This window comes from Brassica rapa, chromosome A03, assembly GCF_000309985.2.
Source record: "Brassica rapa cultivar Chiifu-401-42 chromosome A03, CAAS_Brap_v3.01, whole genome shotgun sequence".
Lineage (NCBI taxonomy): Eukaryota > Viridiplantae > Streptophyta > Magnoliopsida > Brassicales > Brassicaceae > Brassica > Brassica rapa.
Window position 1 is genome coordinate 21,100,359 of NC_024797.2, and position 14,607 is coordinate 21,114,965.

The window sequence follows — 14,607 nt, forward strand, 5'->3', positions numbered from 1 at the left end:
ATAGCGCTAATAGTCAAACCCCAAGTTAATGAACAAGCATGAGTAGTTTGAGCATTCAATACACATGCCAACTCTTTTTTTTTTCCCAACTGAATGTTATTATTATGATAAAGTCCAAGGACCAAAGCCCACACATACATTACAACAAAAGGAGGCCCAAAAACAAAAGCCCTACACCAAAGAAAGCAACTTGGCCCAAAGTCCATAACCAAACGAAATCCTAGCGGGCGATGCGCCGCACGATCTACGCACGCCTCCCGTCTTCCTCCGGTACCATAGCCTGCGCCACGACGACTTAATGGCCACCGTCAACAGCAGAGTCGAATCCGGAACTGACCCATTCAGCCAAACGTTCAAATAACTCGAAACCACCAAACGCATAAAAATCACACAAACCAAATCGGATCTACGAATTATCAAAAGATATTAAAAGCCTACAATCGATTCATCATCTCCGACATACATGCGGCAACAATTTGATACACATGCCAACTCTATAGATTTCTTTTTCTTATCAAGCCAACTCTATTAGATTTATAATTTATTTATCGGTAGGTATACACTTTTATGAACTTACATTTTATTGGTTCATAAATTAAATCTCGTCAAATAATTACTAACTCATTTTTAAAAGATAGATTTTTAGTGTTTTCACATATCCTATTTTCTGTTTCAAAATAATAAATGTTTTAGAATTTTCACATAGTAATAATTATATTAAATTTTAATACAGAATGCATAATTTTAGTAATTATATATTTTTCATAACTCTAAACCAATTATTAATTCAATAAATGCAATTATTTTTTGAAATTTATAAGTCATCATCATTATTTTATCAAATATATATCAAAAATACAAAAACGTATTGTCTGAAACAATTTTTTCAAACATACTCTTTCTATTCTTTTAAAGTGTTATTATACGATTGTTTATTGTTTCAAAAAGTGTTATTCCATATTTTTAATGTAATATATACAATTTATTTTATCTTTTTAACTTATCAACAAATTTTATTTAAATTCTTTTTATTTAAATATGTACATTAAATAAAGATACACTAATGTATTTTATTTTTCTTAGTCCATGTGAAAATATGTTAAAGTGACATTTTAGCGAACTGGAAAAATATGCATTTTTATGATTGTAAGGTAGTATTGAAAACTCATTAAATCATTATTGTAGAAGCATCATTTTCAGTTATCGATTTGTATTTCACTAAGTCCAATTTTTTTAATATTTATATATTATTCATAAGAAACATAAAAATATATTTTTGGAATTTTTTTTTAAAAACTTCCATTTCATAGTAATTGATATAACATGCTATTGAAATTAAATTTATCACTAAAAATCTTTACTAGTGATGTTTTTGTCTTTAACATTCCTTTATCTAACCAAAATAAACCGATCTTCATGTAATAATCAAGGATATTGTGACAAAATGGAATATTTGTAGGAACCTTAATTTACTAAATGATAACATCTGTTTGTAAAAAATAATAAGAAAATAAATCATAATTATAATTATAATATCAAAATACATTGATAATGAAGAATCATAAATTTGACAATAATTTTTTTTTCTTCAATTTTTAAACATTCCGTAATATGATGGTTTCAGAGCATTCTTATTCCCAAGCTATAACAATGGTAATTATATTTCCCAAAACCAAAAATAAATCTATCAAACCAAATATATGTGAATAGTCTGAAAAATAATTTGGTACTCAAGGTGACGATTACATCGTGCCCAAAATCTAATTTTTCCAACAAATGTCTCCGTCGGTGATTTAACAACTTGATATCGTGACAAATCTTTAGTAAATAGATCCGCAAATTTTTCATTTATTCTAATGTAATCAATCGTAATTATATCAATTAAGATCAAGTGTCTAATGGTTTTATAAAGTTTTTTTATAACAAAATTTATCATTATACGAATGCAAATTACTTCAGTTTCCTCTTTTTAGTTATCGTCTGTTCTGTTTTTGATTAATTAATGTTTGACTCGAGTCTTCTCTTTTTTTTTTTTTTTTTTAGAGCTGTCATCTCCGAGACTCATGCGAGTCAGGTTCTCTCTCTGTCTCACCCTCTTTTCTTCCTCTCCTTTCCTTTCCCCACACCACCGACAATTCTCTCCGCATCTGGACACACCATCCATCATCTCCGACAAAAGTCGTCTGTCTCTGATCATCGCAATGCACGCTCTAAAGGACAAAGTCTCCCAGAAGCTTTCGAATCTCTTCGCCGATTCCCCTTCCCAATCTGCATCTCCTCGCCATTCCCTCACCGATTCTCCCAAGGTATATCTCCTTCACGTCTCTCGATCATCTCTCTATTGTCCTCTGATTTGGATCTCGATCGAATCCAAAAGATCATTGTCTCAATTGCTTATGCGTTTCGTTTGAATGCGTATGGTGTAGGCTTCAGGGAAATCGTTTACTTCCTATTTCTCATTTGGTGCTCGAAACGAGAACGAAGACACCGAATCTGAATCACCACCACCTCCTCCTCCTCCAATTAGAACAGACAGCTACGAGTCTGTTGAGAATTGCAAAAAGAACCAAGCTTCTTCGACAACGGTCGGTAATGATGACTACGAAGGAGAGATGAAGGAGTTAACAGAGAGCTCTGCTTTTATCTCTCCTGACTTGTGCGAGTTCTTGCACGCGTGTCTTCCTAATATCGTTAGAGGATGCAAATGGGTCTTGGTATACAGGTAAACAAAAAAAAGATAATGATGTTTACTTTGTTGGAATAAGAGAGATTTGTTTTTTTTTTTTTTGGTTATTAACTACTTTTAATTCGGATGAAGGGCAGTACGTTGAAGCATGGGATATCGCTTCGTACGCTTCTGCGTAAAAGTGCTGAGCTTCCTGGTCCTTGTTTGCTGGTTTGTTTGCTGCCATGCCCTCTTAGATACATTCTGAAAAAAAAATGTTGAATAGGAGAGATGTGATGATTGGGGGGGGTAATGGTGTAGGTTGCTGGAGACAAACAAGGTGCGGTTTTTGGTGCTATGCTGGAATGTCCGTTAACAACTACTCCTAAGAGGAAATATCAGGCATGCTTACTACTTGTTGTGATGTTTATATTCAAATTGCTGATTCTCTCACATGTTGTTTTGATGATTTAGGGTACAAGCCAGACATTTTTGTTCACAACTATTTATGGTCAACCTCGCATATTTAGACCTACCGGTACTATTTCTTCTTCTGTTTTCTTATGAACTATATATTGTCACCACGCATAGGTAGAGGAAAAGATAATATGAGAGAGGGAGAATATGGTAAAGTGAAATTTGAGTAGAATGCTCAAAGTGTCAAGTCTCTCCCACTGTCATGGCAATATTCTGAATATTGGTTCAAAATTGTTCCTCATGAGAACTTCGTTGGGTTCTTTCAGAAACTTGATCCACACTTGTTCTAGGTAGTTTAATTGTTGCTATAAAACCATCTAATGAAAGAAGGAAGATAGACTTTGTATAGTAGATGATGGAAGGGGCAAGTAACTTGTTAAGGGTATGTTGTGGAAGTTGAAATCTTTCTGTTATTTAGAAGAGCTCTTCATGTAATTTATGTATGATCATCCCTGAACTAGAAAGTGAAGCCCCTCAAGGATATGTACTCAAGTGACCTTCTTGGTTAAATTTTGTGCAGGTGCCAACCGATATTACTACATGTGTATGAATGAGTTTTTGGCTTTTGGAGGTGGAGGAAGCTTTGCCCTATGTTTAGACGAAGATTTGTAAGGCACATTCTTGTTGCTCCATCTTATTTTGAAAACTCCCATTTTTAATCGTTTTTTTTTTTATGTTTCTACTTGAACAAGGTTGAAAGCAACAAGTGGACCTTCTGAAACATTTGGCAACGAATGCTTAGCTAGCAGCGCAGAGTTTGAATTGAAGAATGTCGAGGTAACATATCAAGTTCTACATAATAATTATACAATGAATCTTGAAGTAAAGCAATTCATGTTCATGTTGTTAAAAATCTGCAGCTGTGGGGATTTGCGCATGCGTCTCAGTACCTCTCCTCCTGATCCTGGAGATTCTTTCTTTGACGAGAATTGATATTATCTCAAAAAGAAAGCTTACCCATCTTTTTGTATCTGTTAATTGTTTCAAAGTTATGATTAGGCTTAAAGACAGTTTCCAGAGTTTTACATGATTGTATCTGTGTTACCAAGAATACTATTCAGCTCTGACATTTTATTTTTCTGAGAACAAAAGTGTAATTTTTTTGTTTTATACATATAAGATTAATGTGGGTTTCAAAGAGTAATATCATCTCAGAGAGTGATGCAGATAACTTTGAGAATGAGAATGGCAGTTTATGTTTTCAAAGAGGTTTGGAAAAAATACATCTAGACAGGAGACAAGAAGAAGAAGAAGATGATTGTATACAGAGACGAGAAGAAGAGGGAGGGATCTCAAGCGAGGAAGCCAAGCCTCTCTCCATTCTTCTTAGCAAGCCTAATCAATCCTTGTCTCTGCTTTGCATCAGCTCCTATCGATTTGCAGAACTCTGTAATCACCTAAACAAAACAAAATACAAACTTATTGATTCTTTCTTCTTTGCACTAAGTTTTCAAGATCTAATTTAGAGAATGATGAATTTTAAACCTGAGAGTGTAAAGCAATGGCTTTGCCTCTAAGCTGATTGAACCTCTTCTTGCCTACTATGTTCCTGGTGACAACGACTAGAGGAGCGAACAAGCCTTTGCCTTCGTTGACATTCTTCATCATTGGCTGTACTCTGATGGGTTTCCGTGAGAGTTTAGCAAAGTTTTGCCGTGGCGCAGTTGTCTTGGCGAGCATGGTGTGGTAATCCTCGCCGGAGATTGAACTCCCCCAACCTCCATAGAAGGAAGTTCCTAGTAAACCTTGATTCGCAGAAAGTGAAGCAGCAGCCATAGGAATCAGCTCCTCTCTCTCTCTGTGATAAACTGCTAATGGTGGAGAGATGAGGTTTGTGTGTTATTTTGGTTTTGGATGGAGAAACGATAGCCACAAATATGATTGTGGTTTTGCTACATCACTCTTTCTCCACCGTCCGATTATATTTTTTTATTTCTTTTCCACTCTTTAATCAGATTAGTCAATGTGTGAGCCAAGTGGCTTCTGTAATCATAATTTACGCGGATTGTTTTAATTAGCCAAGTTGTTGTCACAATGTACATATTACAACGTGACAGTAATGAAAGATATTTGTAAAGATGACTTAAAGAGAATTAGAATGCGATTAATAATAGTAGCATCAAAGCAAAGCAAGACCAAGAAAACGAAGAGTACAAGAGATGGAATATATGTTCCATCATAACAAAGCAACTTCCGTAGTTTCAGACATAACTAAACAGAGAGAGAAATCGAAAGAATGTACATAGCAGACCGATGCATCAAGGTTCAGAGATATATTGGTAGCTCCAAGCGCATTAGAAGATCCCGAACGTGTTCTCGCCACTGTAACTCATGTAGAGAAACCCATCTTCGTCTTTGTGCTCTTCATAAATGGCAGACATTATAGCAGCTGCAATATAAAAAAAAACATGATAACACTACCACTATTAGCTTCCACTGACAAAAAAAAAAGTAATTGGACAAGAAGATGATAAGGGAATAATCAAACCAGTAGGTGGAAGAATGTTCTTGACGAAAATGAAGATGGCTTTCTCCGGACTGAGCTTGATCCTCTTGCGCACAACATAAACAAACTGACCAACAGTCAGATCAGCCGGGACCAAGTACCTGAAAGTTTTTCACATGACACAAGTCAGGAAGCCATAGCAAGAACATGCATATACATCCCTAAGCAATAAGCTACGAAATCAAGAATTTCGAAAAAAAAGAAACATACTTTTTCTTATCAATATCAGGGACATCACTCTTCTCGGCTCTTTCCACGATGACCTGCACAACATATCAAACGCACAGAATAAGCCAAAGTATGAAACTTTCTTGGAAGAAGATAAATGAGGAAGAGTCTGGTAGTACATACAGGTATTCTATCTGGATACTTGTCCCTGATACGAGAAGCTTCAGCTTGTCTCTTCTCTGTAACATATTAAGAGCAATCATTATTCTACTTGAACACAGAGTATCGATAATAATATGGAGCTTCAATCAAGATTATGTATACACTAATCCAAAAGACTGATATGGCGTTTCTATGTAACAAATCAAGTGCATCTGATAATCTTTAATCATCGATTAGTTCCAATACATGGACAGAGATTAGTATTGTATATGAGAATTGGAGAGACAAGTGCAATCTTCAATCGTATGCTCTAAATCAATGCATATGCGAAAAGCAATTGAAATTGACGAAACCTGGTACTCGAATTGACATGTTTCTAAGATTAAGGCAAACTAGATTTTCGAAATTTAGCTAAAAACTCGAGGGATGAGATACAACGATCACCGAGATTGGGCGATTAGGGTTAAATCAGAAGATGAAAAGGGGAAAGGCGAAACTAACCGAGAGGATGCTCTTGCTTGAAGGAACTGATCGCCATAACTGCACGCGTTTCGCTGAGAGAGAGGGAGAGAAGAAGATGATTGAGAAGGAGGGTTTGCTAAACGTCGAATTCGGATATCGAACGAGGCAGTTGACCTTATTTATAGTCTTTACATATATATATATATATTAAGGATATAATTGGTTTCCCGCTATCACCCGCAAACGCAGATTTTCCGGTTGATAGCGGTTGTTGGCGTTTTGCAATAATCATTCAAACCGCTCTAAATCGTATAAATTCAAAAGCTGGTTCCAGTTAGCATTTGCAGTTGTGGGAAGATAATTTTTTTTATTTTCTAAAAAAACAATATAAATACAAAAAAAAATTCAATAAATTTTTAAAATTAGAATTATAAAATACTAAAATATATCTATCATATTTTAATTAATATGATAATTTCTATAATTTTTAAAAATTTAAAACTATAACTTTCTAAATATAATTTTTATATTTATTATAATATTATGATTTTGATATTATATAATGGGCAATTGTCAATAATAGCACATTTTGAAGTTTATGGCTCAAAAATAGCACTAGAAGGAGAAAGTCACAAAAATGACATTCATTAAAAGGTAAAATATCTATAATACCCTTGGTTTAAAATTAAATAAATAAACTAAAATAAATAAAAATAAAAAAAATTTTTATAATTTTTATAGTTTCAGATTATATGTTTTCAGATTCGAAATTTTTATAATTTTTTTAAAAAAAAATTCAAATTTTTTATTTATTTTTTTTCAGATTTTCTTTTATAATTTTAAAAATACTTTTTGAAATTGTTTTTAAAATTTTTATTTTTTATTTTTTATTTTATTATTTATTATTTATAAAATTTTAAACCCTAATTCCAAAACCCCACCCCTTAACTCTAAACCCTAAGGTTTGGATTAATTAACCCTAGGGGTATAAGTGTACATTACCTCTTTAATAAAACCTATTTTTGTGATTTTGAGCCTTGAGTGCTACTTTGGAAACAAAAACTTGGTTTGGTGCTATTCTAGTCTTTTTCTCTTATATAATTATATAAAAATATAAATATTGTTAATTTATTATTTAACCGCTGCTGCATTTGGTAGTTAACTAGTCATAAGTATTCTGCAAATGCACAAATTTCTAACCGCATAACCAGTCATATGAATTTTTTAAAATTGTTAGAAACTACAACCATCCGTATCCGCAAACTCTCGCAAGTTCAACCGCAACCAGCATGTTTGAACCAGACATACCCTAATTTGTTTTGCCAGCTAAGATTACTTTTTTTCAAGAGGTTACCTTCTTAAACATCAAATGCGGTTTTCACATATTAACGAAGATACATTTTACCAAATACATTTTTAAAATTTTGTCTGAACAGTTTTGACAATTTTTCATCTATTAATAAACGAACAGATTTTCATGTTTAATTGGAGGGGAAGTATGACTTTAACGGACACCAACTATTGCCTATGCAAAAGTGGAAAAACTTTTATTTCATGCTTATATTTTGTTTTTGATTATTTTTATTTTAAAATTTTGAACTTTTCTAGATTGACTATTTTATTTGATGATAGAAACATCTCTATTCTTTTTTGTTCTTTGATATTCTATTAATGGTTACTTTCGTAACATACTTTTTTTATCGTGAAAACTCTTTTGGTCCAATGGTTTGATTAAGAGTTTATTAATACTTTTACATCAACAGGTTTAGATTTCAATATCCAGAGAAAATGATTTTATTAAATAATTAAACAGACTAAGGAAGAAAGACTTACAAATAATTTTCAACATAATGCAAATAAAATTGGTTACGCGTAGATCTGCATAGGACATTTCTAGTGATGTAGTTAGACGGTTTTCATAAAATAGTATTGTCGGTTGTGGAATCATCTATATAATTTTTCTCATAGTTGTAATATCTTAATAAATCAGCATTAAAAAGAAACATGACTTTTCTTTTTTCCCTTGATGGTATCAAGAAAAAATAATTTTTTTAACGTCAGATTAATTATGCTATTACAACGCTGGAAAATATTACATAGACGATTTATAACCGACAATTCTACCACCAGATGAGAATACAGGTCTGACTGCGTCACTCCGAGCCGTCCTATGAGATTCATGTTCGATGATACGTTCTGAATCATGTTGAAAATATCTTGTAATCATTTTTGTCCATAATATGTATAATTTACGGTTTTTGGAATTTAATCTCAGACCTCTAGGTGTAGAAACATTTAGTGAACCATTAGTCAAACCATTTGACTAAAAATCTTCCTGAGAAAAAAATATACTCCATTTAAATTGACAATTATATTTGGGGTTATTTGCTAAATAACCAAAAAAATAAGGGAAATTAGATTTTTAGAGAGAGAGTAGAGAGAGATAGGAAGAGAAAGTAGGAGAGAGATGGTGTTTTTAGTTAGTTAATGAATTTTGGTTTTTATTTTGTATTGTGAATGCAATTTCCCATTATATTTTAGTAACAAAAAAAAAACTGAAAACCCCAATAAACCGAACTGAAATTGAGCCTATTGGATTTGAACAAGCCCAATTACAACAGTATTCACACCTTTTTCACAGTCCAGAGTATCATTTCTGATCGATCTATTAGGTAGGGGAAGAAATGCTTTGTTCAAACAGGGCCCACAGAGAGATTATCGCACATCCAATATTCTCAGCGGCCCTAGTCTTCGTTTCGTATAGTCTCCACACGCCTCTCTCTCTCTCCTTCACTCGTCAGACCTCGCCTCCATGTTCCTTTCCATCTGATTCATCATCAATCATCCTTCCTTCCTTCCTTCCCCCATAATCATCACCATCCTCAATCTGAAACCGTGATTTGATTTCTCTCATCATGTATAAAACCACATCTTCCTCCCTCCTTCGAGCCGCTTCTTCTCGCTCCACACTCCTCTCCTCCCGATCGTCTCTGACTCAATCCTCCTCCTCCTCCGCCGCATCCGCATCTCCTTCCCCGTCGTCGTCTCTTCTCGGCCGTAGATCTTTCTCCACATCCTCACCCGCTTTCCGATCGCTTCCTCGATGGAGCCACTGCCTTCACTCCAGACCGTCTCCCTTTCGCCTCAGCTCCCAGATCAGAGCCGTCTCTCCCGGTTTAGACCGCCTCGAGAGGAACTTCTCTTCCATGGGTAATAATTTCTCTGAGAAACGATCGGATCTAGCTTCGATTTCGCAAATCATAAGAGTTTTTCTTTATTTGTTTCAGCGTCGGAGCATCCCTTCAAGGGGATCTTCACTACTCTTCCTAAGCCTGGTGGTGGCGAGTTCGGGAAGTTCTACAGCTTGCCTGCTCTCAACGATCCAAGGATTGGTAAATATTAATCTCTTATCAACGGTTTGATTGATTCACTAGAGGGAGTTATATTAGAGTAAATCAATTGTATGGTTTAGGTTGGTTAATTGTCTGTTTGTATTGGACCGTGTAAACCGGAATCACCTCATACTATAAGAGCTAACGAGAATAACAGAAAGTTTGTTACACAAAATCATCTTCTTCGTTTTGCTGATCTAATTTCATTATCGCTGTTTTGTAGATAAACTGCCTTACTCTATCAGGATTCTTCTCGAATCCGCGATTCGTAACTGTGATAACTTCCAAGTCACCAAGGGAGATGTTGAGAAGATTATCGACTGGGAAAAGACTGCTCCTAAACAAGTCGAGATTCCGTTCAAGCCAGCTCGTGTTCTTCTTCAGGACTTTACTGGAGTCCCCGCTGTTGTTGACCTTGCTTGTATGCGTGATGCTATGAACAAGCTCGGCAGTGATTCCAACAAAATCAACCCTTTGGTACTTTTTTCAATTTTTTTTTGTTGCAATGTGTTTTAGCTTAGGCTTCTGGATTTTTCTTACGTTGGGCAATGGCTTCCAGGTTCCGGTGGATCTTGTGATTGACCATTCTGTTCAAGTTGATGTTGCTCGATCTGAGAATGCAGTGCAAGCAAACATGGAGCTTGAGTTCCAGAGGAACAAGGAGAGGTTTGCTTTCCTTAAATGGGGCTCTACTGCTTTCCAGAACATGCTTGTTGTGCCTCCTGGCTCTGGTATTGTGCATCAGGTAACTATTTTGCAGTGTGCAACTCCATGTTTTTGGTTCTCCGTATATATCATTTTCAAATGTTTCCACTGTATTGAAATGTTGTTTACATTTTATTATCTTCCTTTGTTCGTTTTGATGTTTTATTGGGATTTTGCGTAGTTTTGGTCTCGGTTTAACCCTGATTTGAAAATTTCAGGTCAATTTGGAATATCTTGGAAGAGTTGTGTTCAACACCCAAGGCGTTCTCTACCCAGACAGTGTGGTTGGAACTGATTCACACACAACTATGATTGATGGCTTGGGAGTTGCTGGATGGGGAGTTGGAGGCATTGAAGCTGAGGCGACTATGCTTGGCCAGGTAAACTATTGACTGTTGACATTACCAACATCTTATACTAGTAACTCCGGAGATTACTTTACGGATATAGCTTGGACAACTTTATTCTGTTAACTTTTCTTCTCCATTTCTATTAATTATTTTGTTATATTCAGCCGTCCTTCTAATGATAAATCTTTTTCCTTTGTCAGCCGATGAGTATGGTATTGCCCGGTGTCGTTGGATTCAAGCTGTCCGGGAAAATGCGTAATGGTGTTACGGCTACTGATTTGGTTCTAACAGTGACTCAAATACTCAGGAAGCATGGTGTTGTTGGAAAGTTTGTTGAGTTTTATGGTAATCTATTTCCTTGTGAACTCTTTAAGTGTTCTGCTCCTTTTTAAAGACGTGTTTTTGGGAGAATTTTAAGTCTTTTTTCTTATTAGGTGATGGTATGAGCGGTCTGTCCCTAGCTGACAGGGCCACAATTGCCAATATGTCTCCTGAGTATGGTGCAACCATGGGCTTCTTCCCTGTGGATCATGTTACTCTACAGTATCTCAAATTGACTGGAAGAAGTGATGAGACTGTAAGTATTTGTCTTTTTATCTTCTTTCTTATGTATATTCACATCTCTGAGCTGATTTAATACTTTTATGGCAGGTGGCCATGATTGAAGCATACCTTCGGGCAAACAATATGTTTGTCGACTACAATGAGGTACATCAGCCTTGTTCTTTACATGTTTGGGGTTTTGGCCGTCCCCTTTCTGGTTTTTATTTGACTTCTTTTGCTTTGTGATTAAATTCAGCCTCAGCAAGATCGAGCTTACTCGTCATATCTAGAACTGAACCTGGACAATGTTGAACCTTGCATTTCTGGACCAAAGAGGTATGGGTTCTCTTGATTCTTGTAGTCACTAAGTTTATTGTCTTATTACTAGATCAGACAATCTTATTGATATCTACTGTGCAGGCCACATGATCGTGTTCCTTTGAAGGAAATGAAAGCTGACTGGAACTCATGTCTCGATAGTAAAGTTGGGTTCAAGGTATGTAATTAGAAGCTTCGTTATGTGGAAGTCTTATTTCTTAAGCGCCTACTCGATCTATGTACTGTCTGTCGTTGCACATTGTGGATGTTATTACAGTTTATTTACGAATTGTGCTTAACATTTTTTGCAGGGTTTTGCAATCCCTAAAGAGGCACAAGAAAAAGTGGCAAACTTTTCGTTTAATGGAAAACCAGCAGAGATTACACATGGAAGTGTGGTGATTGCTGCGATCACAAGCTGTACTAATACGTCAAACCCCAGTGTCATGCTTGGTGCTGGTCTTGTTGCGAAAAAGGCTTGTGACCTTGGCCTACAGGTTGGTTTCAATCACTAGATCAAACTAGAAATCTCTCTGATACTTTGATCTTTTCTAATCCCTTATAAAAAAAACTTGCCACTCTAGGTTAAGCCTTGGATAAAGACAAGTCTTGCGCCAGGCTCAGGAGTTGTTACAAAATACTTACTAAAGAGGTATGTCATATTATTTTCAAGTTCTCTGTTGTTAAAGGCTTGAAGCTTGGTTCTTGCTTCTGTGTGGAGAGAATTAAGTTTACATTACACTCTATGCAGTGGACTGCAAGAATATCTGAACCAGCAGGGTTTCAATATTGTGGGATATGGCTGCACTACGTGCATTGGTAACTCCGGAGAAATTAATGAATCAGTGGGAGCTGCTATCACAGAAAATGGTATTTTTGAGATTCACGACTGAGACTTACTTTGGACTTTCTGCCTTTACATTACACTAATCTATGTGGCTAATTTGTTATTGCTTATTGTTAGACATTGTGGCGGCTGCTGTGCTTTCTGGAAACAGGAACTTTGAGGGTCGTGTTCATCCACTAACAAGAGCCAACTACCTTGCATCTCCTCCTCTGGTTGTTGCCTACGCTCTTGCTGGAACGGTAATAAATTGCGTGAACTTGTCAAATTTCAACCTACGTTTTTGTCATCATCATATTGCTAATTTAACACTCTTTTTTTCATCTTATTTCCCAGGTTAACATTGACTTTGAAACAGAGCCTATTGGCACTGGAAAGAACGGCAAGGACGTCTTCCTAAGGGACATCTGGCCAACCACGGAAGAAATTGCTGAGGTATATATCCAACTTACAACCAGAGAAAAAAATATCCCGCTGATACAGGATTATTAAATTAGTGTTTCGACATATGGGATCAGGTTGTTCAGTCCAGTGTTTTGCCTGACATGTTCCGAGCAACATACGAGTCGATCACCAAGGGTAACCCCATGTGGAATGAGCTGTCTGTTCCTGAAAACACACTCTACTCGTGGGATCCCAAGTCGACTTACATTCACGAGCCACCATACTTCAAGGACATGACCATGGATCCTCCAGGTCCACACAGTGTGAAGGATGCTTACTGTTTGCTCAACTTTGGGGACAGTATCACCACCGATCACATCTCTCCAGCTGGTAACATCCAAAAGGACAGTCCCGCTGCAAAGTATCTCATGGAGCGTGGCGTTGATCGCAAGGACTTCAACTCATATGGAAGTCGCCGTGGTAATGACGAAATAATGGCCAGGGGAACTTTTGCTAACATCCGTATCGTTAACAAGCTCATGAATGGGGAAGTTGGACCCAAGACTGTTCACATTCCTTCTGGAGAGAAGCTCTCAGTCTTTGACGCAGCCATGGTATGTTTTTTTTGGTTGCTTTTATCTAGTCAAAATGTGTATTATTGATTATACGTTGATCATGTTTAATGTCTACTGTATTATCAGAGGTACAAGTCATCTGGTGAAGACACAATTATCCTAGCTGGAGCCGAGTATGGAAGTGGTAGCTCACGTGATTGGGCTGCTAAGGGACCTATGCTACAGGTTTGCGTAGATCCTCTTTCGCTTGCATAAACTTGTCAGTTGTCACTAAATTTTACATCCACTGAGACATTTGAACTTTTCAGGGTGTGAAAGCAGTGATAGCCAAGAGTTTTGAAAGGATTCACCGAAGCAACTTGGTGGGAATGGGAATCATCCCGTTGTGCTTTAAGTCCGGCGAAGATGCAGACACACTTGGATTGACGGGTCATGAGCGTTACACGATCCATCTCCCAACCGATATCTCAGAGATAAGACCTGGCCAAGATGTTACCGTCACCACAGACAACGGAAAGTCTTTCACGTGCACAGTCCGCTTTGACACTGAGGTAAGTGAAGAGAATAGAATAATCCGTTTTCAAAAAGGCATTTTCTCAATGTGAAACTAATTAATGGGAGTAAATGTGCAGGTGGAATTGGCATACTTCAACCATGGAGGTATACTTCCATATGTGATCAGAAACTTGAGCAAGCAGTAGTGTGAAATGGTGAAAGGAACTTGACACATCTTTTTAAATAAAGAGAAAAGGAGCTTTACGACCTGTTTTCATAATGTGATTTTTTTAAAGGCAGATAAGTCTGTCGAGATTTCAGTTGGTAGTTTACTCGTATGGCTCCCTTTTAAGTTTGTGCAACTTGCAAGGCATGAATGTATTATTCTCCTAAATAAATAAAAACGAAATCTCTCTCTCATGTCTCAGTAGATCTTTTAAATCTTTGTATTAATGAAAAATGCTGAGGATGTAATAGCAATCAAATGTTAAAGATTATTCAACAATGGCCTCAAACAAAAGTAATCAAACAACAGATCCATGTCGAACTTTCTTTAAGAAA

The 14,607-nt window shown here is 36.2% G+C and overlaps 4 protein-coding genes across 4 annotated transcripts; 2 read left to right on the forward strand and 2 right to left on the reverse strand.

The window, feature by feature from the left end:
* The first annotated feature begins 1,997 nt into the window (after nucleotides 1–1,997).
* LOC103860337 (TLD domain-containing protein 2) lies at nucleotides 1,998–4,274 on the forward strand. The gene is made up of 8 exons (XM_009137927.3): nucleotides 1,998–2,306; nucleotides 2,427–2,722; nucleotides 2,824–2,896; nucleotides 2,987–3,067; nucleotides 3,140–3,203; nucleotides 3,663–3,750; nucleotides 3,835–3,919; nucleotides 4,003–4,274. The coding sequence occupies exons 1-8, from the start codon at nucleotides 2,064–2,066 to the stop codon at nucleotides 4,042–4,044; spliced, it is 972 nt and encodes a 323-aa protein (XP_009136175.1). The 5' UTR covers nucleotides 1,998–2,063; the 3' UTR covers nucleotides 4,045–4,274.
* Nucleotides 4,233–4,989, reverse strand: LOC103860336 (protein PROTON GRADIENT REGULATION 5, chloroplastic). The gene is made up of 2 exons (XM_009137926.3): nucleotides 4,628–4,989; nucleotides 4,233–4,539 (listed from the first exon to the last, which is right to left on the reverse strand). The coding sequence occupies exons 1-2, from the start codon at nucleotides 4,916–4,918 to the stop codon at nucleotides 4,435–4,437; spliced, it is 396 nt and encodes a 131-aa protein (XP_009136174.1). The 5' UTR covers nucleotides 4,919–4,989; the 3' UTR covers nucleotides 4,233–4,434.
* A 232-nt stretch (nucleotides 4,990–5,221) lies between these two features.
* On the reverse strand, nucleotides 5,222–6,640 carry LOC103860339 (autophagy-related protein 8d). Its single transcript, XM_009137928.3, has 5 exons — nucleotides 6,480–6,640; nucleotides 6,000–6,055; nucleotides 5,859–5,911; nucleotides 5,631–5,749; nucleotides 5,222–5,531 (listed from the first exon to the last, which is right to left on the reverse strand). The coding sequence occupies exons 1-5, from the start codon at nucleotides 6,514–6,516 to the stop codon at nucleotides 5,437–5,439; spliced, it is 360 nt and encodes a 119-aa protein (XP_009136176.1). The 5' UTR covers nucleotides 6,517–6,640; the 3' UTR covers nucleotides 5,222–5,436.
* Nucleotides 6,641–9,188: 2,548 nt separating this feature from the next.
* On the forward strand, nucleotides 9,189–14,466 carry LOC103860340 (aconitate hydratase 3, mitochondrial). The gene is made up of 19 exons (XM_009137929.3): nucleotides 9,189–9,650; nucleotides 9,728–9,832; nucleotides 10,056–10,309; nucleotides 10,392–10,577; nucleotides 10,756–10,917; nucleotides 11,088–11,232; nucleotides 11,322–11,464; nucleotides 11,539–11,595; nucleotides 11,687–11,766; nucleotides 11,851–11,926; nucleotides 12,060–12,245; nucleotides 12,333–12,400; nucleotides 12,500–12,618; nucleotides 12,713–12,834; nucleotides 12,929–13,027; nucleotides 13,111–13,590; nucleotides 13,678–13,776; nucleotides 13,860–14,102; nucleotides 14,184–14,466. The coding sequence occupies exons 1-19, from the start codon at nucleotides 9,356–9,358 to the stop codon at nucleotides 14,250–14,252; spliced, it is 2,988 nt and encodes a 995-aa protein (XP_009136177.2). The 5' UTR covers nucleotides 9,189–9,355; the 3' UTR covers nucleotides 14,253–14,466.
* Nucleotides 14,467–14,607: the final 141 nt, after the last annotated feature.